General features: G+C 41.4%; 1 protein-coding gene across 1 annotated transcript; it reads right to left on the minus strand.

Moving 5' to 3' along the window:
• Positions 1–434: 434 nt before the first annotated feature.
• LOC120565418 (protein NLRC3-like) lies at positions 435–20,889 on the minus strand. Its single transcript, XM_039811219.1, is given in 13 exon segments — positions 435–1,084; positions 3,432–3,573; positions 3,704–3,820; positions 5,631–5,896; positions 6,215–6,432; positions 7,078–7,133; positions 7,622–7,746; positions 7,989–8,026; positions 8,961–9,134; positions 11,730–11,903; positions 17,108–18,065; positions 18,068–18,895; positions 20,851–20,889. Coding segments are annotated over 13 exon segments (3,429 nt in total). The 5' UTR covers positions 20,852–20,889; the 3' UTR covers positions 435–752.
• Positions 20,890–22,156: the final 1,267 nt, after the last annotated feature.

Here is a 22,156-nt window from a genome sequence, read left to right on the forward strand (position 1 = left end):
GGCTGCTGCTTTCTCCTCAGACTGTGTGGAGCTCCATAAAGTCCGACACGTCTTACCAAATTTGCAATTAGCCATCAATTTTCGTAAAACAGCCCATATTTGAGATTTATATAGTTGATTTCTCGCATAAAAAAGTCTCAGAAGTGAATTTGGTAATGAAACATTGCAGTGTCTGGAATATGAGATTCTGTCGCTTCTCTAATGTATGTGTATTGGGGATTCGCTCAACCAATCAGCGCGCGTCTCTAATGTGTCCGTATGGCAATTCGCTCAACCAATCACCGCGCAGCTCATCTAAATATTCATGACCATAACATATTTGGAAGAAAAGCTCTTGTTACAAATAGGGCCAAAACACAGGTATGCATAAGGGCCAATAAAGTATCAACCAGGCCATTTTCAGCCCAACCAATGTTACATACCCCATTAGGATACCTTAAGGAACAGTGTGAAATACCCTATATAATCTTTCTATCACCTCTTTAAACAACAGTTCAATGTTCACTCAGAAATCTTTCTCAGCTGGTTTTCTGATGTTCTGATTCTGCATCTTGTTTGTCCATCAGTGAAGTTCTGTCTCCATCTAGTGGCTGAAACTAAGAACAGCACTCTGCTCTTTACTGGACTCAATCACTTTCAGAGTCAAAGTCCACTTATTAAAAACAGACTTTAACAGCTTTTCATTTCAAAGAGACAATGTGTACCAGTCAGTTATTGTAGAGATCCATCCCAACTCTCCACAGTTTGGTTCTTCACATTAACCTCAGCTCTGTGGAAAGGACTGGATCCACCTCACAGAGAGCAGAGATCAGAACTGAGCTGGCTGCTCTTCCTTTTCTTCTCACCGTGTCCATCAGGTCTCGGGCTTTCTCTGCTCTGCCTGTTCTGACTGACTGCATTTCACCATCAGTTATAACACCACGCTCAAGGAGTTTATCCAGAAGCTGGTTCAGAACTGGATCAGACACTCGCTCTACAAACTGTGTCCGAACTAGAAACAACCTGTCTTCTGGAGGATACCTGTCCTCTGCTGGGACACTGTCCTCTGCTGGGTCATTCCTCTGTGGATTTGGCCCAGTTGGACCTGGAAGATAACCAGGGGAATTATTGTCAGTTTGTGTTCTTCTTTAAGAAGTAATCAGAATCTAAAAGGGAGACATTTATATTCCATATTTTACAGTTTTGTGATGGTTTAATGTGATTGACTAATATGGGGATAATCTGGTTACCTAGATGGAGACCTTGTTTTGAAACAGCCAATCAGATCTTTCAGAGAGGAGTGAGGTCATCGTTGTCTCATAGGTAGTGCAGCTCCAGACGCTGAACAACAACTCACATTAGCTTCAAGCTAAAGTCTCCTTCTTATCTAACTTACAAACATGAACAGTCCTGAACCTTAGCTTGTTGAACGAGCAAACAAACATTCACCAGGGTAAAGTGCACCGCTAACATCAGTTTGCAGGCTAGATAGCTGATTAGCAGCAGCACATTAAACATCATGTAAATATACCTGCAGATGTCTATTTAGTCAGTTTAGATGCTGCTGTTGTCCTGACTCTGCATTACAACCAACAACACACCTTTTTCCCAATGACATGCAGCTACAGTGAGAGTTTGTTTACTTGTTGTTTCTGTCGTTCTCTTGTTCCGTTAGGTGTAAAACCGGCACTCCCACAGAAATTTGGTAAATCTAAAAGGTCTGCCTGGCTTTACAGAGGCTAGACAGGAAGTGATGTCAGGACAGCTCTGTATACAGACATTCCGTGTGTTCATGGACATCGGAAAAACGTTTTTCCGAGTGAAAACGTCACCATTCACGTAACTTCCTGTGGGAATCAGAGGTGGGAAACTCGGGCTGGATTTTGATAACCGAGTTCCCCAGTTGGTGACAGCTGACGTTTGATGGAGGTGACTTTGGTTTACTGAACATATTTCAATGACAATAAACTGTTTATTGTGGACAAATGCGTTGCTTGTCCTGCAGATAACACAAACAAACACCTGGCGATGTGCTGTTTGGATGCTTGCATAAGAAAACATCAGAGAATCTTTCGTTATTGAGGCCTCCATGTTTTCACCACCTGATGCTCTCGGCTACGGCCAACTGTTGGTGTCAGTCATGCAAAAAGTTGTTATGCCAAACGCCAATATAACAGAAGAAGAACACTCATCCCGACCATGTGAACGCTGCCAGTCGGAAAAACAACGTAACCAGGGGGGCAGTGCCTGTTATTCCCAGGTGGCATGAACGCAGCAATTGTCATGCTCTGTATCATGCAAATCATACTCTGTGTATCTGAATATTTACAAGGGTCCATCTAATGTTTCAACATCTGCTCATGTGTCTGTGACCCGGTTTAACACTGCAGGAAGTGACAGGTCAGAGATCAGCCCCTAAACAATGGCTGTGCAGCTGTGCACACCCATACCAGTAAAACCATTCCACATGAACTGAATGACAGGACCAAACTGGGGCACATCTATGATCAAAATATCTTCCTTCCTCCTGGTTTGTTAATGGTCTTCACAGTTACATAATGTGATTTGAATGGCCGAGTCACCCCTTCCTCTGTTTTTGTGTTGGGGTTCTAACCTCCGGTGGATTTATGAGGACTGTGGTTAACTGCTCCTCAGATCTCTGCAGGGTAAATCCAGACAGCTAGCTAGACTATCTGTCCAATCGGAGTTTTCTGTTGCACGACTAAAACTACTTTTGAACGTACACATGTTCCACCAAAACAAGTTCCTTCCTGAGACTATTTAGCAGATAGCCTAGAAATCTAGACTCCCCCTAGTGGCAGCAAATTAATTTGGCAGCCAGGGGGGTCTAGCAACTCTCCGTTGACTTTCGAGCTGCAAAAACAAATTTTTTGTCAGGCCAATCACATCGTGTATAGAGTCAGTGGGCGGGGCTTATGGCTGCTGGGAACAGCGGTCTTCTGGAAGACTTGGAGTTCAGCTTTTCTTTGAGAAAAGAACAAAGAACGGCACAGAAATCATTCTTAAAGAAGGAAGATGTGTTCGGAGTTTTGCCGACCGGATACGGCAAAAGTTTAATCTATCAACTAGCTTCTCTACCTTCTTCGTTGCTCTGCCTGGTTGTAGCGCTATCCTAGTACGTGCAGAGGGAATTTGAAAGACAACCGTTTATCCTGCCCCTCAGATCGAGCTCCATCAATGGTGAGTTCCCAGACCCTACATGGGTCTGGCTTGTCAGGCTATTTAGCAGAGGCACCATGGCTCCGTCCGGAGCTTAGCACTGCCCAAGATGATTGTAATTGGTTTAAAGAAATGCCAAAAGCTTGAATAATGAACGAGATGTGAAGGTCTCTGAATGCGTATCAGAGCTATACATATGTATTCTTTTGAATCACTTCGGTCTAAACTGGGACATCAGGTGGAGTGATGCTGCAGGAGGGTGAAACCTTTACCTCTCAGACTGACGTCACACTTCAGGACTTCCCTCCTCTCTTGGTCCTGGAACATCAAGGTCACGTTCTCTGGGATCATCTTCAGGAGAACTTTAAATGTTGCATGGTAATTTGGTCCATACCTTAAGCGAAATGGTGCACTCTGAAAACAAGAAGCAACATGTAATTTTCAAAACTGTTAAAAATGTTTATCTGGCTGATTGTGAATATGTTTTCAACATGCAGCCTACATGGTAATTCTGTTTAGCACCAGTAGAAGTGACATCACCCACCTCAGGCTGTATTTTGTGGACCTCAGGGTCACAGTGGACACTGTAACTTTGACCAGATATGACATCACAGTAGGAAGGGATCTGGATGTGCTCAGCATCTTGGTATTGCATTTTAACCTTTAGTAACAGGACTTTTTTATTAGTTTAGTTTATGCTCAGATAGTCAAGTCCATTTAAAAAAATAAATGTTGACCAAAGTGAATTACAGAATAAAAAAACCAACACACATACTGTAGGTCCATTAAAATCATTAATCCTGTTTTCATCGTGTTTTCATTTGGAAGGCTGGTTGACTCCTGCCAAGAATCGCCACATAGCGGCTAATTAACTAGCCTGAGGTAAATTCTAGCTATCAGTACTGCAGCTTCAACAAAATGAAGACAAAAAACACAACTACTGAACTGGATCCACAGGCTGATCTCATGAAGTGGCTTATGTATGACACTCCAATTCGTATACCATTATTGGCCTGTTATCAAGACACATATTCGCTTTTTAGCGGGTTTATCAACGCCGTTTGTCCTCTATTGACTTACATTTCCTTGCAATTGCGTGTTAATTTACGCCGTAGCGTGTAGTATGAAAGGGTGAAATTCTAGGGAGGTTGGTCGGGGGATGGGTCAAACAACAGAGGACTTTGACCCAGAAGAGCTGGGTTCGTGACCCGCATGTCACGTTTACTAAACCCAACCCTCGCTTTCTTCTTTTCCTAAACCCAACCTGTCTTTTCCTAAACCCAACCTGTATACGGCTGTATACAGTGTAGACATACACTCAAAAAACGTATTTGTTTCACCAAAATGAAGACAGAAATACACAACTATATGGTACAAACATTTACCGAGATGTGGCCAATAGACTTCTAAGATTTACTCGACAAACTGAATATTTACCCACATATTTGGCGCTTGGCAAGTCTAAACTTCAGACCCTGTTGAAAGTAAACAAGTCCACAAAAACATTCTTTCTAAATTGTAGAGAGTAGAGTATTTATTGGCAGTGACTGTAATAAATAAAGAAGTCTAACCGTACAGATCCACCTGGCCGACACGACTGTAGCGTGGTGTCGCGATGCCTCCCCTCGTTCAGACGTTTCATTTAAAATGTCAAAGCTCATAGTCAGTTTGTTTTTCTTACAAATGTACAACCATTTTAGGAATGTATTTAACAGTATAAGAAAATATGAACAGCCTATAAAAACAAATGTACAACCATTTTAGGAATGTATTTAACAGTATAAGAAAATATGAATAGCCTATACAAACATTGCAAGCCATTTCGAAATCTTGTTTTATTTAAATTAGTCAAAGCAATCTGAAATCCTCACCAGAAACACCATCAATAAATTGTCTCAGGCACCATTGTGGTACAACCTTGTGCTTTCATTGGATAGTCGCGTCGCGTTCAACGGATTCATTTGCATAACGATGGGCATCGGCCAGCTTTTTGATGCGCAGCATTTTTTCAAATGCAGCGCCACCTTCCCAGGATGCTTTGCGGGCGCGTTAAAGTCACTTGACGTCACCCATAGGAATAAAGTGGAGCACTGTGTAAGAGAAGCATTGCAAGGACAGGTGGATCTGCACTGTAAGAAGGTCATGTTAATCTTCCTATTAACTTCTCAGAAATCATCCATCAAAGCTAGTCTTTTTGAATCTTTTTATTTTTAAATAATTAAGTTTACATAAAGTACTGAGGTTGTTTTCTTTAAGAATACCTAGGTATTTAACTCTGGACTCATTCAGACACTATTTAAGCTTGATGGTGGAAGTATCATGAATGACAAACAGAACTACATCAGAGATGTAGACAAATAAAAAGAGCAATATGAAGATGTACAGATTGATTTTACCACAGCATGAGGAAGATGAAAAAGTAAAGAGTTGAGGCAGATGGTGAGCACATACAGTATGTCAGACAGCTTTACCTCAGTTAAAGGGATGTTGCCAGGCAGCAGTAAAACATTGAGTACTGGACGAGCAACATTCAAAGATCGGAGGAACAGAAGAACTTGGGCCTCTATTGGCAGTGAGATGTTCAGAAATCTTTTAACGATATCCCAGATCAGGCCAAAGGCAGAGAGGTGAGGGACCTTCACGACCACATGAGTGTCTGTAATCTCCAGCGGCTCCAAGATGTTCATCCCATCATCAGTGATGTGGACGACAGACAACAGGCCATCAACAAGCAGCACTGGGAAAGAAAAGACCTGTTACACTTTGGTTTTATTGATAAAAATACTACCACTTATTTAATTTTACTTTAGTTCAGAGACTTAAAATTAATCCATAGTCATTAACTCTGGAGTACTCCAAGGATGTGCAAGTTTGCCTCTATCCTGTACCTTATCATTTTTTTATTTTCCTGTTCCACATGTGATCTGTCTGGATGAGTGTGTTAAGTCTTGTGAATTAACTCCACTACTCCTTTAATTTAAGTACTACACATGAATACTCATCTTTGCAGTATTATTACTTCGTTCTTTAACATTGAAGACAGTAATGTCTTTACCCTCCTTTGTTTCACAGTGTGGAAGGTGGAGCTGACAGACTGCTCCATCCTCTGAACACTTGATGTCAAACAGCGGCCCTGCAGCCATCCTGCCAGCTGATTGGAGGAGGCTCTCATCCCATTGGACAGTGTTGTACAGCAGCTCCGCCTCTTGAGTCGTAACAAACCCCAGTCCAGTCAAAGCACACTGGAACCCACCTGGACCAGGACACCTGAACCTGTCGGACACAGAAGGGCCAATCACAAACAAGCTCTCCCTCTGTGGGTCAAATGATGTGTTGAGTTGAACCGTGCAGACGCTCTCCGTTTTTATTCATCTTGTATATCAAGTTTAACACGTTTCAGTCTTCCTTCCTGCTCGGTCACAACCTGCGATCCATCCGACCGTCCGACAGACAGATCATTGATTCTTCAGCTGATTGATCAGCTGTTGTGAACTTCTCACAAAAACCAGTCTATCAGAATTCACCCAGGTTCTAAAATACGTTGGGAGCAACAGATTTGCGGCTAAAGTCAGGCTTAATCTGCCTGGCAACACAAACAAATAACAAATGTTATCACTGCATTGCTCAAAAAGTTGGAGACCAAACTGACTTTCTGGACAAGAGAGTGAAGCAGCAGCTGCAGCAGTAAGAAGTGTATGAGCTTTAAAAGTGAAGTGTAAGCACTGAAAGCAGTTGAAGTGACAGGTGAAGTGTGTTTGGAGAGGTTTCTGAAGCTGTTAGAACATCTGAAATGCAGTTCTGATGGAGTATACTGATGCACTAAAAAGAGATAAACTGAACATTAGATTAAAGTGTAAGTGCTGAAAGGAGTTGACTCAGGTTAAGGTTGAAGTATTCTCCATTGTATGATTGGGTTACCTGTATGTAGTCTTTCCAGACTCAGTCAGCAGCTCAGGTGTGAAAAAGAACATTTCCTGAATTAATAAAAAGAACAAAAAGAGTTTATTAGAAACTGGCCACCCAACTCTCACACTTCTGTCTAGGTGACCGGATCCTCACTGCTTCACTTTCTACTCTACGTGCACTATTTACTCTGTATCTATCACTTCACTTTCTACTCTACGTGCACTATTTAATCTATATCCATCACTTCACTTTCTACTCTACATGCACTATTTACTCTGTATCTATCACTTCATTTTCTGTCAGAATGACTAAATAATTATTATTGAGTGAAAGGATTCTGCACAATTGAAGCCTGCAGGACTCTGTTTGACAGCAGCTAGTGGTTTCAGAGATGAAGAAGAAGAAATGAGATTGAATGAGTTCATGATGAAGAGGAAGAGAAGAGAGACAGGTGAAGGTAGAAGTAAAGGAATATTAAACCATGGAGGGGGTAAAACTGAGGAACCCCAGTCAGATCACTGACAAATGAATAAAAATGTTAAAGTGAAACACTGACATTTGTATCGGGAGCCTCTCCACACACAAGCTGCTGCTGCTCCAACCTCTCTGGATCATCAGGAGACAGCTGGTCCTCTCTTCTGTTCTCAGACACATCAAGGTTTGACTCTGACGAAGACGGATCTGGGGGAGAGAAGAAGTTAAATCATGTTTAAGTCGAGACCAAGTCCAAAGTGGGTTGGTATAAAGTGAAGACTGACTTTATACAATAACATTTAAACAGAAATGACAGATTCAAGACAGAGAAGAACAAAGCAACAGATCTGCTGTGGTTACTGGGATTAACCAGCGCCTTAAAGCACACAGCAGATAATCTTCCAGTTATGCTCCTGCTTTAGCAGCGTTTGTTTGAGATATTTACTCACCTCCTTCATGTCTGTCAGGTGCAGCCCTGTAACTCGTCCTGAAGAGATAAACATGAATAAAGCAGTTATCTTATGAGGAGAGTTAAACTAAATCCTCATCAGATGAAGCTTTAACACTGAAGAAACTTCAAGTGATTTGAATGATAATCTACGCTGCACATTGGCAGGGACAAGGATTCCTGACCTGCACTTTCTGTCCGGTCGTCACAGTCGTCACGACTCATAAAAACTGCTAATACCACAGAAATGGTGTGATGGAAAATGTTAGTGTTTTTAAACCGTGACTTTTTCATACATTGGTACACCTTAACACCAGTAACTGGCCCATATCTAGTCTAAAACTGTTAAAAACCATCTGAATGTTCCATCTACTTTTAAATGTTACATGATAAATATTTAAATATGGAGTCTGTAATGAAAAATATTCAGACAACACAATTTGCAGAACAGATACATATATGATGATATATGATGTGACAGTAAAACATCAGCTGTGATTACTGGACTTCAGCAGAGCTTCTGCTCTGTATAAAGACCACATGGTTACTAAATGTAACGCTGGTTCTATGAAATAAGAGGCAGTGATTTGCAGGCTTCAGTCAGACTGATCTCAGAGCTGTGACAAAGATGATCAGTTGTTTAGTGTTTAAATGAGAGAACAAACACTTTAAGATCAGATTTGATGGTTGGACAGTTTGATATCTCTGTACATGTTGTCATGCTGTCAGCTCTAATCCAGATTTATTTCCTGCAGACATGAACACCACAACAGTCGTCTTTACATCAACTCAAACACATGATCACAACAAGCTTCTGGCTCATCTGATTGGCTGACTGTCCTCTCTCTCCTCTCCCAGCTTCACTGAGAAGGTTGGAGGTTTACAGGAAATACTGGTCCTTTGCTTTGATAATAACTGTGTTTAGTTCAATACTGCTGAGACCAGCATGGACTGAATTCAACCCTCTACTGACCACAGAGTATCCAGTCGATAGTTTGGATTCGCTACAAGATCACACAGCAGCTTCACTCCTGAATCCTGCAGCTTGTTTCCACTCAGGTCCAGCTCTCTCAGAAGGGAGGGGTTGGACTTCAGAGCTGAGACCAGAGAAGCACAGCTGATCTCTGACAAACTGCAGACCACCAATCTGAATAAAGAATAAATAATGAAGATAAAAATCCATGTCTAATCCAATCAATACTGTATTGATCCTTTAAACAGCTGCATTTTGAAATATTATTTGGTCTCTTTGTTTTCATCTGTGTGTGTATGTTTGTGTGTGTGTTTCTGTGTGTGTGTGTGTGTGTGTTTGTGTATATGTATTCTGAAGGATCATTATCTATGATCAGACATTATTTGTGAAACACTGAAATTAACAGAAACCAAAGAAATATTTCTACTTTAGCAGGTAAACATTATCCATTTTAAACCAATATTACTTCAGAGGATCTTCTGTGTACAGATGTGACAACTTACCACCAATTATAAACGTTAATACCTTTAACAACTAACAGTGGACATTTTCTACAGTTTAACAAACACTAGTTTCGTGTGACTGCAGAAAAATGTACTACAATTAACATGAAAATAAGAACAGAAACAACATTTACAACTTCATGGATTAAGTTGTGTTTGTACATAAATTAGGTGCAGTTGTTGATTAATCAGAGCTGAGACACGAGAAGCACAACTGATATCTGACAAACTGCAGTTCCACAATCTGAATAAAGAGTAAATGATGTACCCTTAGAAGACAATCCTCCTGTTTGAAATCATACAAATCAATAATATTTTCAGAGATGAAGAAGGTTCAGAATGTAGAAGTTCAGAAGATGGAGATTCCAAACACTTGTACCCAACAGGATGATATCTCTTTTTGACAGGATAACACATTCTCACTCCCATCACGTCAACAATAGACGCTTGGTCAGGTGCCTTTGCCGTTTGTTATTGATGCAAAAAGTCTCATTTAGCGTCATATTTAGACACGCTTGGCAGGGACCCTCGTCGTCATTATTTAAGACGTACGTTTAACTGACATGGGGCACAAGAATGGGACAGTTAGGTTCAGGAAAAGATCATGGGTGACGAAGCGTCAGTATTTTACAAGTTGGGAGTGAGAACAGTTTGGACAGGAAGCATTGTACACACGTTCAAGTGTCGTTGGTCACAGATCAGACACAACTAAACATACTTTAAACACCTGCATTTGGAAATATCACGTTTCTCAGTTTGAGTTCAGACTGTTTCTGTGACAGAGAGACTTCAGTTATTATAAATCTAAAGATTCTGTAAAATACAGTGTTCTGAAGGTTTTATATAAAAAAGACCTTCTTGAAAAGGACTTGGACTTCTTGAAGATCTTTTAATTATTTATATCTAGATCTCTCATGTGTCTCAGTTTGAGTCCAGACTAAATGTGTTCAAACTGTTCAGACTGACACACAGAAAACAAGTGAACTGAAGGGAATTTAAAAGTTCTTTTATAGATTTAAAGCTGCCAATCATCCTTTATAATATTATTCAAATGTTATTTATTTATATATCCAAATAATATTAGAATATTTACTGCTCAAATGCAGCCTGTTATTAATATGTACTACACTACTCAGACTTATGCATCGCCAATGCCACTATAAGCATGTGGTTGTTGTTACACGTCCTGTCCACTAGAGGGACCTCCAACATCAGCCTGGCCTTGAAGGAGACCTGCGTCATGGCGCATTACATTTCTGGCTCACCGCTTTGTTTACTTTCATTTTCCACCACGAGTACAGAGCGACAAACATAAATCAACAGAGATCTCTATAATGGAACATTATGTAACAAGTGTAGTGAAGCGGCTCTGTTGTAAAGGCTAACGGTGCTCAGTTAGCACAATGACATCATGTTAGAAAGCACAACCAAAACAATTTGTCATAAACTAAGTAACAAAAGTGTTAGCCACGATGCTTATGGCATTGATAACGGTCAATGGTGCTGTCACTAATGTTACTACGATGTGTTTCTAGCAGATTGTCACATTACTGAGAATACAGCTGTTAGAAGGTAATATATGAAGTGGAAGCTAACACTGTCAGCTGCAGCTAACATAAACTTTAGCTGTCTCCATGAAGATCCCAGCTAAGCTCATATTACTTGCAGTTAGGAAACAAGAACAAGCTTACTAATGATAACCTAAGCATTTTGGCTCGGTGGATGTTGATTTTAAGGTCATGTTAAAACAATTTCCCATCCTTCTACCGATTTTCCAGCCGCAACCCATCACGCCCCCCTGTACTAACGTAACTCAGTATGTAGCGTTAGCTCCTTATGTTAAGACCTCACAATGCCTTGTGTTTCTCACTCCCGCTAACTTATTGTTAAGTTAGATTAGCTAACATTAGCCAACATATTTATGAAGAATCACATTCGAATAGTAATTTCAGGATACAAATAGAATTAATTTTTTACTCTTTGAATTATATTCAACAGCAAGTTGACTGATGACTTCTGTGTGACATCATAAACAGCCTTCTTGCTGTTGAAATCCAGTGAAAGTCTGCTTTCATCCAGGCCGTCAAAGATGAAGAGAACTCTAGAGCCAGTGAGCTGCTCTGCTGTGACCTCCTGTAATGCTGGATGGAAAACATGGAGCAGCTCCAGAAGACTGTACTGCTCATCTTTGATAAAGACTTTTGGAATTTGTTCCAACAGCCCTAGTGAGTTATACACTGTATGTGAGCACAATACATGAACTGACCTGAGAGTCTCCAGTCTACAGTTTGGACTCTGCAGTCCAGCACACAGATGCTCCACTCCTGAATCCAGCAGGTCATTGTAACTCAGGTCCAGCTCTCTCAGATGGGAGGGGTTGCACTTCAGCGCTGAGGCCACAACTTCACAGTCAGTCTCAGAGAGGTAACAGTCAGAAAGTCTGTGATGACATAATGAAAACATTTAAAATATAATCAAATCTGAAACTTTTATCCTTAAAGTGATGGTTCGGAGTAATTTCACCTTCACGGTCCTTTCCCCAGTGATCTCGCAAGCCCACCCCCCCCCCCAGAAGCTTTCTTACCTGGGTCTAGCGTTAGAGTAAGCGTTAGTCGCTGAATGCATAGCGAGGCTAATGGATCGAGTGTCTCTTAACATTACCCCACTAATAATGCCCAAAAATGATACCAAAGGTCTACACTAGTATATATAGGTTATGCACTCATAAAACGATGGATTGGAAAGTTTTTAAGTACACCGAAGTTTATGTAAATAACACTTGCTCGCTGGCTTCTGCTCTCTGCTGTTGTTGTTGCTGCTGTGAGACGAGTGCTTAGGGACGTCTACAAATTACTACGCCGAAAAGAGATGCAACAAAAATATTTTTAGTTTAACTTATTTTTTAAAGTAAGTGCTGTAGTATAACTAGCAGGAGACAAGTAATAATTGAGGTTAAGGGACATTGGACCTTATTTAATCATTAAATTAATAAATATTTTTGTTGCATCTCTTTTCGGTGTTGTAATTTATAGATGTCCCTAAGCACTCTTACCGCCCGGTAGTAACAGCAGCAGCAGCAGCAGAGAGCAGAGAGCAGAAGAGAGCAGGCAAGTGTTCATAAACTTCTGGTGTACTTACAAACTTTCCAATCCATCGTTTTATGAGTGCATAACCTATTTGTACTAGTGTAGACGTTTGGTATCATTTCGGGCATTATTAGTGGGGTAATGTTAAGAGACACTTCGGATCCATTAGCCTCTGCGCTAAGCTATTCAGCTGATAACGCTACGCTACGCTAACGCTCCCAATGTTCGACCCAGGTGAAAAAAGCTTCTGGGGGGGTGTTTGGCTCGAGGTCATGGTGCAAAGGACCCTAGGGTGAAACTACTCCGAACCATCACTTTAAAAACCAGACTATAACATTTGATCACAAAGCACATTCACAAGGGTCTGACGTTAGATTCAGATATGTTGAGGTGAGAGGTCACGTGACTCCTTTCAACCAATTCAAAAGATGCTCATTGTTGGAAACTAAACAATTTAAAGTTGCAGCTTTTATTTCACAAGGATGGATATGTTTTCTTGGCCTCCCCTTACATCCTCTCTCACATCAAACCGCTGGGTATTGCCTCTAATTTCCTGATAGATTTGATTCAGATTCATAAATTCAATGTTTATTTGGGGTATTTCAGTTGCAAAACTAATTTAGCTTGGATATGAAAGCGCCCTGAGATTTGTGATACGACCGGCTGGCCTGCATTACCATCCAGGCAGAGTGCCTCTTCAACCCCTGTACTTAGCAGAACACAGCTGTGGACAGCTGCAAAAGGGAAAATTAGCAACAAAATGCCTCCCCAACAACTGAGTGTGCAGGTGGAGAACAGATTTGCTGCTCTGCTGCAGTTCATTGACAATGTTAACATCTTCTGGGGCCGCAGACATCTTTTTAAAGCAGATGGACTCTTCCTTAACAAGCCAGGAGTAAAGCTGTTCACCTCTAGCCTACTTTACTTTCTGCGCAACACATCTGCTCCCTTGGCCAAGGACACGAGACAAGATGAATCAAAACAAGAGGATACACAACAAAGTGCGGCAGTGATCCACCACAGCCCCCACCTGAGCATAGATTTGACCATGGGAGACCACAGAGCGAAGATAAGAAATCTCAACCCCCCCTTCTCACCCGTCCAACACTCCTCAAACCCCTTTAACAACCACAACGCCTTTTTGGACCAATCGCTCTCCCAATTCACCATTTCCCCTGCTTCACCCTGCCACATGTTGGGGTTCACTGACCGGATGGAACAGCTGGTAGATGCTGGAATCAAGTTTGCCCTAATGCCTTCTCCCATCATTCCCCCCCAGCAGGCACCTCTGCCCCCTGAAGGACTGCAGCGAATTCCCTCTCCCCAGACTGATAAGTATGCTTGTGTATAAAATGAAACAAGCTTTAACTGATATGTGCTGGGTCCAGGCTGCATGCCTAGTGGCACGCATGACTCTTTCCAGGACAAGCCTGGGCCCTGTGTATTAAATTCTTCCTCAATCTATGTTGTGATAGGTAATAGAAAAAGAATGGTGATAGGTAATGGAAAATTAATGATGAATAAACAATTAACTGCAAATTTAGCAAATTTAGCATCCATTCCTCGTCAGCCACAGTCTATCCCAAAAAATGAAAACGCACTAACCCTAGCCCTACTAAACGTCTGGTCTTTCGCAGGAAAATCTTTTTTAATCAATGATTTTATTATTAAGCACAATCTTGATTTTATGTTTTTAACTGAAACATGGTTAGACCATACTAACAGTGCTGCTGTTCTCATTGAGTCAGCTCCCCCTAACTTCAGTTTTATGAGTGAGAATAGAGTGAATAAGAAAGGAGGTGGAGTCGCCATTTTGTTTAATGTCTCATTCCAATGTACTCAAATATCTTAGGGAAATTTTGCTTCTTTTGAATAAATGGCTCTTCAGCTAAGATCCTCCCCTCAAGCTATACTTCTAAATATCTACAGACCACCTAAATACTGTACAAACTTCTTTGACGACTTTACTGAACTGTTGTCTATAATCTGTATTAATTATGACCGTGTAATTATTGCTGGTGATTTTAATATTCATGTTGACAACCCCCAGGACCGAGGGACCAAAGAACTGTGTTGTGTTTTTGAGAGCTATGGACTGACTCAGCATGTGACACAGCCCATGCCCTCACTGGGGCCTCAGTCACTGAGCTTGTAGATAATTTCAACTGTAAAATTACAACTGTTATTGATGCTATTGCTCCCACTGGGGTCAAAGCTGTCTCTGGTAAGAAAAGATCTCCATGGAGAAATTGTATAGTGGTGAGAACAGAAAAAAGAGAGTGTTGAAAAGCTGAACGCAGTTGGCAAAAAACTAATCTCCAGGTCCATTATAACATCTATAAAGAGAGACTTCACATTTATAATTTGGAACTAAGGAATGCAAGGTGGTCCTTTTTCTCTGACATTATTGCCAGAAACAATAATAATTCACGTGCTTTGTTTGCTACTGTCGATAGATTAACTAACCCTCCAGTACCAGTAGTATCTGAACTGTTGTCTACCAAGGCTTGCAATGACTTTGCCTCCTTCCTCACAGACAAAATTCAGGAAATTAGACAAACAGTCAGTGCTTCAAGTACAGGATATGTGTTGTCACAGTATTCACGCAAAACAAATTCCAATATGACACAATTTCATACAATCAACCATAAAATCCTGGAGGACATTATACAACATCTGAAAACCTCCTCCTGTTGCCACGATATTCTACCAATGGGCCTTTTCAAAAATGTTTCAAATTGTTTGGCTTCAGATCTTCTGCAGATTGTAAACACATCTCTTCTCTCAGGTATCTTCCCACAGGCCCTGAAAACTGCAGTCATCAAGCCACTCCTAAAAAAGAACAATCTAGACACGACACTAATGAGCAACTATAGGCCGATATCAAACCATCCATTTTTAAGTAAAATCATAGAAAAAGTGTTTTTTCAACAAGTCAGCCGTTTCTTATCACTAAACAACAGTTTTGATGCCTTCCAGTCAGGTTTTCGACCACACCACAGCACTGAGACTGCTCTTATTAAAGTCTTTAATGACATCCACTTAAACACAGATAGTGGCAAAATGTCAGTCTTAGTATTACTTGATCTCAGTGTTGCATTTGATACGGTCGACAATGACATATTACTAGACCGATTGGAAAACTGGGTTGGTCTTTCTGGCTCAGTACTAAAGTGGTTTGAATCCTATTTAAAGAATAGGGACTACTTTGTGTCTATAGGTAATTATACATCTGAGCATACAAATATGACGTGCGGAGTTCCCCAAGGCTCAGTTCTGGGGCCTCTTCTGTTCAACATCTACATGCTTCCACTGGCTCAGATTATGGAAAACAAAAAAATAAGTTACCATAGTTATGCGGATGACACACAAATTTACATAACCTTATCGCCAGGGAACTATAGCCCAATACAACAACTGAATATGTGCATTGAACAAATTAACGACTGGATGTGCCAGAACTTTCTTAAATTAAATGAAGAAAAAACTGAGGTGGTTGTTTTTGGAGCAAAAGAGGAATGATTAAAAGTCAGCGCTCAGTTTCAAACGACAATGTTAAAAACAACAGACAAAGCCAGAAATCTTGGTGTAGTCATGGACTCAGACCTGAATTTTAAAAGCCACATTAAGACAATTACAAAATCAGCCTATTATCACCTTAAAAATATATCAAGGGTTAAAAGACTTATGTCTCAGCAGGATTTGGAAAAACTTGTCCATGCTTTTATCTTCAGTAGACCTGACTACTGTAACAGTGTCTTTACAGGTCTCCCTAAAAAATCAATCAGACAGCTGCAGCTGATTCAGAACGCTGCTGCTCGAGTCCTCACTGAAAGTGGATCACATCACTCCAGTATTGAAGTCTGTACACTGGCTTCCAGTGCCTCAAAGAATTGATTTCAAAATACATTTACTGGTTTATAAATCACTAAACAGTTTAGGGCCAAAATACATTTCTGATCTGCTACTACACTATGACCCACCCAGACCTCTCAGGTGGTCTGGGACAGGTCTACTTGTTGTCCCCAGAGTCAGAACTAAACAGGGGGAAGCAGCGTTCAGTTTTTATGCTCCACATATCTGGAACAAACTCCCAGAAAACTGCAGGTCCGCAGCAACTCTCAGTTCTTTAAATGAAGGCTGAAGACCTTTCTTTTTGATGTTGCCTTTCTTTAAATAACCTATTTTATCTGCTTTTTTATCTTAAACTGTTTTAACTGCTCTTTATTTAAATTATGACATTCTACTACTGTTGTCACATTATAGAAACACACTGCTGACTCTGTATACACTGTAAAAAGGCTGTCTGTTGTGATTAAATTATGACAGAAGATACTTTAGCTATAAACACAAAGATCATCATCGTCTCATTCTCACGGCATTTGAGACAACAAAGACATTTGCAGAGTAACATGTAGAAGTATTTACAATAAACAGGTTTATCTTTTATAGTGTGTAAGTTTTATATTGTTCATGTGTGTAAGGTCTGTATGTTTACTCTAATACTGATGGTCTCAGCTTCACAGTAATTTAAAATGATAATCACATCAGGACTTACCGAGCCTTCCTGCAGTTCCTCACAGCTGGAAACAGTCTCCATCGTCCCTCTGGTGTTGTGTTGTACTTCTCCAGGTCCAACTCATCCAGAACCTCCTCTGATATCTGCAGCATGTAGGACAGAGCTGAGCACTGAATCTCAGAGAGTTTCTTCTCTGATCTGTTCTCTGACTTCAGGAACTCTTGGATCTCCTGATGGACTGAGCGGTCGTTCATCTCCGTCAGACAGTGGAAGATGTTGATGCTTCTGTCAGCAGAGATCCCATAACTGTTCATCTTCTTCAGGTTTTTGATGGCTCTCTGGATGATTTCTGGACTGCTGTCTGTCTGACCCAGCAGGCCTCCTAAGAGTCTCTGGTTGGACTCCAGAGAGAGGCCATGAAGGAAGCGGACAAACAGGTCCAGGTAGCCATTTTTACTTTCTAATTTCTTCATGGCTCTCTTCAGGAAGACATCCAGGGATGGGTAATGGTCATCTTGTTCCTTCTGGTCCCTGTCTTCTCCCAGGAAGTCCTCCTGTGTGTTCCTGTTGGTGTAACAGTGGAACAGGTAGACTGCAGCCAGAAACTCCTGAACGCTCAGATGAATGAAGCAGTAGACTGTTTTCTGGAAGATCACACTCTCTCTTTTGAAGATCTTTGTACAAACTCCTGAGTACAGCGAGGCCTCTGTGACATCCAGACCACAGCGCTCCAGGTCTTCTTGGTAGAACATGATGTTTCCTTTCTCCAGCTGTTCAAACGCCAGCCTCCCCAGCTTCAGAAGAACTTCCCCGTCAGCCTCCGTCAGCTCCTGTGGACTCGTCTCATGTCCCTCAGCATACTTGAGCTTCTTCCTCTTTGTCTGAACCAGCAGGAAGTGTGAGTACATGTCAGTCAGGGTCTTGGGCAGCTCTCCTCTCTGGTCTGCAGTCAACATGTGGTCCAGAACTGTAGCAGTGATCCAGCAGAAGACTGGGGGGACAGACGCATGTGTAGGCTCCTGGAGGTCTTGATGTGGGAGATGATTCTGCTGGACAGCTCTTCATCACTGACTCTCTTCCTGAAGTACTCCTCCTTCTGGGCATCAGTGAAGCCTTGTACTTCTGTTACCCTGTCAACGCACGCAGGAGGGATCTGATTGGCTGCTGCAGGTCGGGAAGTTATCCAGACGAGAGCCGAGGGAAGCAGCTTCCCCTGGATGAGGTTTGTCAACAGCACGTTGACTGATGACTTCTGTGTGACATCAGAAACAGCCTCATTGTTGTTGAAATCCAGGTAAAGTCTGCTTTCATCCAGGCCGTCAAAGATGAAGAGAACTTTAGAGCCAGCGAGCTGCTCTGCTGGGACCTCCTGTAATGTTGGATGGAAAACACGGAGCAGCTCCAGAAGACTGTACTGCTCATCTTTGATCAAGTTCAGCTCCCTGAAGGAAAGAGGAATCACCAGACTGATATCTTGGTTCTCCAAACCCTCGGCCCAGTCCAGACAGAACTTCTGCACTGAGAAGGTTTTTCCAACGCCAGCGACGCCGCTCGTCAGAACCACTCTGATGTGTTTCTGTTGGTCAGGTAAGGCTTTAAAGATGTCACAGCACTTGATTGGAGAGTCATGGAGGGTCTTCTTCTTGGAAGCTGTCTCGAGCTGCCTCACCTCATGTTGGGTATTAACCTCTTCACTCTGTCCCTCTATGATGTAGAGGGCAGTGTAGATCCTGTTGAGGAGGGTTCTACTTCCTGTTTCAGCTCCTTCAGTCACACGTTCAAATGTCTCCTTCAGCCTGATCTTATGTTTCTGACGACCAACATTCACTAAAAAAGGACAAAGGTGAGAGACAGAACAAGAAAGAACATTAACATTCTGGTGATTATTTGTATTACCAACATGAAAACGTCTGTGCTGTATGACTCAATACATTTCTGTAAAACTGTAATATAAACCTATATACAGTGCCTTGCGAAAAGTATTCGGCCCCTTGGAACGTTCGACCTTTTGCCACATTTCAGGCCTCAAACATAAAGATATAAAACTGTAATTTTTTGTGAAGAATCAACAACAAGTGGGACACAATCATGAAGTGGAACGAAATTCATTGGCTATTTCAAACTTTTTTAACAAATAAAAACTGAAAAAGTGGGCAAAATTATTCAGCCCCTTTACTTTCAGTGCAGCAAACTCTCCCCAGAAGTTCAGTGAGGATCTCTGAATGATCCAATGTTGACCTAAATGACTAATGATGATAAATAGAATCCAGCTGTGTGTAATCAAGTCTCCGATAAATGCACCTGCTCTGTGATAGTCTCAGAGGTCCGTGTAAAGCGCAGAGAGCATCAAGAAGAACAAGGAACACACCAGGCAGGTCCGAGATACTGTGGAGAAGTTTAAAGCCGGATTTGGATACACAAAAGATTTCCCAAGCTTTAAACATCCCAAGGAGCACTGTGCAAGCGATAATATTGAAATGGAAGGAGTATCAGACCACTGCAAATCTACACGACCGGCCGTCCCTCTAAACTTTCAGCTCATACAATGAGAAGACTGATCAGAGATGCAGCCAAGAGGCCCATGATCACTCTGGATGAACTGCAGAGATCTACAGCTGAGGTGGGAGACTCTTGTCCATAGGAGAACAATCAGTCATATACTGCACAAATCTGGCCTTTTATGGAAGAGTGGCAAGAAGAAAGCCATTTCTTAAAGATATCCATAAAAAGTGTCGTTTAAAGTTTGCCAAAAGCCACCTGGGAGACACACCAAACATGTGGAAGAAGGTGCTGTGGTCAGATGAAACCAAAATCGAACTTTTTTGGGCAACAATGCAAAACGGTTGCGTGTTAAAAGCAACACAGCTCATCACTCCTGAACACACCATCCCCACTGTCAAACATGGTGGTGGCAGCATCATGGTTTGGGCCTGCTTTTCTTCAGCAGGGACAGGGAAGATGGTTAAAATTGATGGGAAGATGGATGGAGCCAAATACAGGACCATTCTGGAAGAAAACCTGATGGAGTCTGCAAAAGACCTGAGACTGGGACGGAGATTTGTCTTCCAACAAGACAATGATCCAAAACATAAAGCAAAATCTACAATGGAATGGTTCACAAATAAACATATCCAGGTGTTAGAATGGCCAAGTCAAAGTCCAGACCTGAATCCAATCGAGAATCTGTGGAAAGAACTGAAAACTGCTGTTCACAAACGCTCTCCATCCAACCTCACCGAAGCTCGAGCTGTTTTGCAAGGAGGAATGGGCAAAAATGTCAGTCTCGATGTGCAAAACTGATAGAGACATACCCTAAGCGACTTACAGCTGTAATCACAGCAAAAGGTGGGCGCTACAAAGTATTAACTTAAGGGGGCGTGAATAATTTTGCACGCCCGCAATATTTCAGTTTTTATTTGTTTAAAAGGTTTGAAATATCCAATAAATTTCGTTCCACTTCATGATTGTGTCCCACTTGTTGTTTTATATCTTCATGTTTGAGGCCTGAAATGTGGCAAAAGGTCGAAAAGTTTAAAGGGGCCGAATACTTGCAAGGCACTGTATACATACACATATATATATACATACACATATACATACACATATATATATATATATATATATATATACACATACACATATATATGTATATGTATGTTTGTTGTGACATTTAACATACATATATATATGTATGTTAAATGTCACAACAAATATCTCAGTACTCCAACAACCAGTGGTGTGTTCAGACATGAAGACATCAGCAGAAAGATGGACAGACTTACTTTGTTCAAAGCTGCAGCTCCTCCTCCTCACTCTTCTTTCTGTCACTGTGAAAACATTTCTTCATCAATAAAATGTTGATTGTTGATATTATTGATATTTTAACGAGAACAAACTCAAACAAACATAATCAAGATGAGCAAAGCTTCTCTTAAAATGCTGTTTCACCAAATGTTGCAACATTTAGCTTTAAAACCCAGAAAAGATCCATCTGAGTTTGAAACAGTATCTGAACTAATAGTTCTGCATCACGAATATAACTCCATATGTAACTCTTTAACAGAACATTTTATCTTCATCTTCAATGCATCATATTCATCAGGTCAGCTGACAGTAAAACATAACGGTTACTGCTGCGGAGTCATTACTGAAGTCTGGAGGAGGAGGATCTTTGGACTGGTCACTCTTCATAGACTGACAGCCAGATACTACAGACTCTGCTCCGTCCTCCTCTTCCTCCAAATCACTCTTCTGAGTGAGCTGATCTGAAGTCAGTCTGAGATGTAAAACAGGAACACTGACAGTGAGCTCACAACATTTAGAGGGAAACAAGTTTGAACAAGTCACAGGTAAGACTGGAAGAACACACACACACACACACACACACACACACACACACACACACACACACACACACACACACACACACACACACACACACACACGGTCAGTTGTCTTTAAATCAGTGTTTTCACAGCAAGTTTATTGTGTATTATTCAGCCAATCAGGACTTAGTGTCAACCATCAAACTGAGTTCATTCTAAGATTTGCCTACAGCTATAAAACTGCTCTGTGTGGAGAGTGGTGCCACCTAACCAATGGTGCTGTTCTTTGAGTCTCTATACACCTCAGGGCTTGATATTCCCTTTCCTCTGCAGTCCACAGGGAGAAAACTGACTCAGAGACTTTAACAGTCAAATAATAAATGTTGGATTAAAACTCACCCTGCCTCAGCCTTCGTTTTCTCCTGCTGCTCTCTTCTGTCCTCTAAATGGAGTCTACACTGACTGATCTCTTTCCATCTCAGGGTCTCCTCCCTGTTCTCATGTTCCTGGATCACATGCTCACTGTTGCTCCTCCCCTCTCTGTTTACAGGAAATCACATGACTATCTGAGTGGGGAGGTTTTTGTGTTCACACAGATCAGTTTTAACTCTACTGCTGCTGGTGTGGCGTGCCACCAAACACACCAAATAACTGATAATATTCTGCATTTAGAAAAGACTTGTCAAAGTTTCTCCTACAGACACTTTGCTTTAAAGGTCCCATGACATGGTCCTCTTGGGATGCTTTTATGTAGACCTTAGTG

This window comes from Perca fluviatilis, chromosome 9 (assembly GCF_010015445.1).
Source record: "Perca fluviatilis chromosome 9, GENO_Pfluv_1.0, whole genome shotgun sequence".
Classification (NCBI taxonomy): Eukaryota; Metazoa; Chordata; class Actinopteri; order Perciformes; family Percidae; genus Perca; species Perca fluviatilis.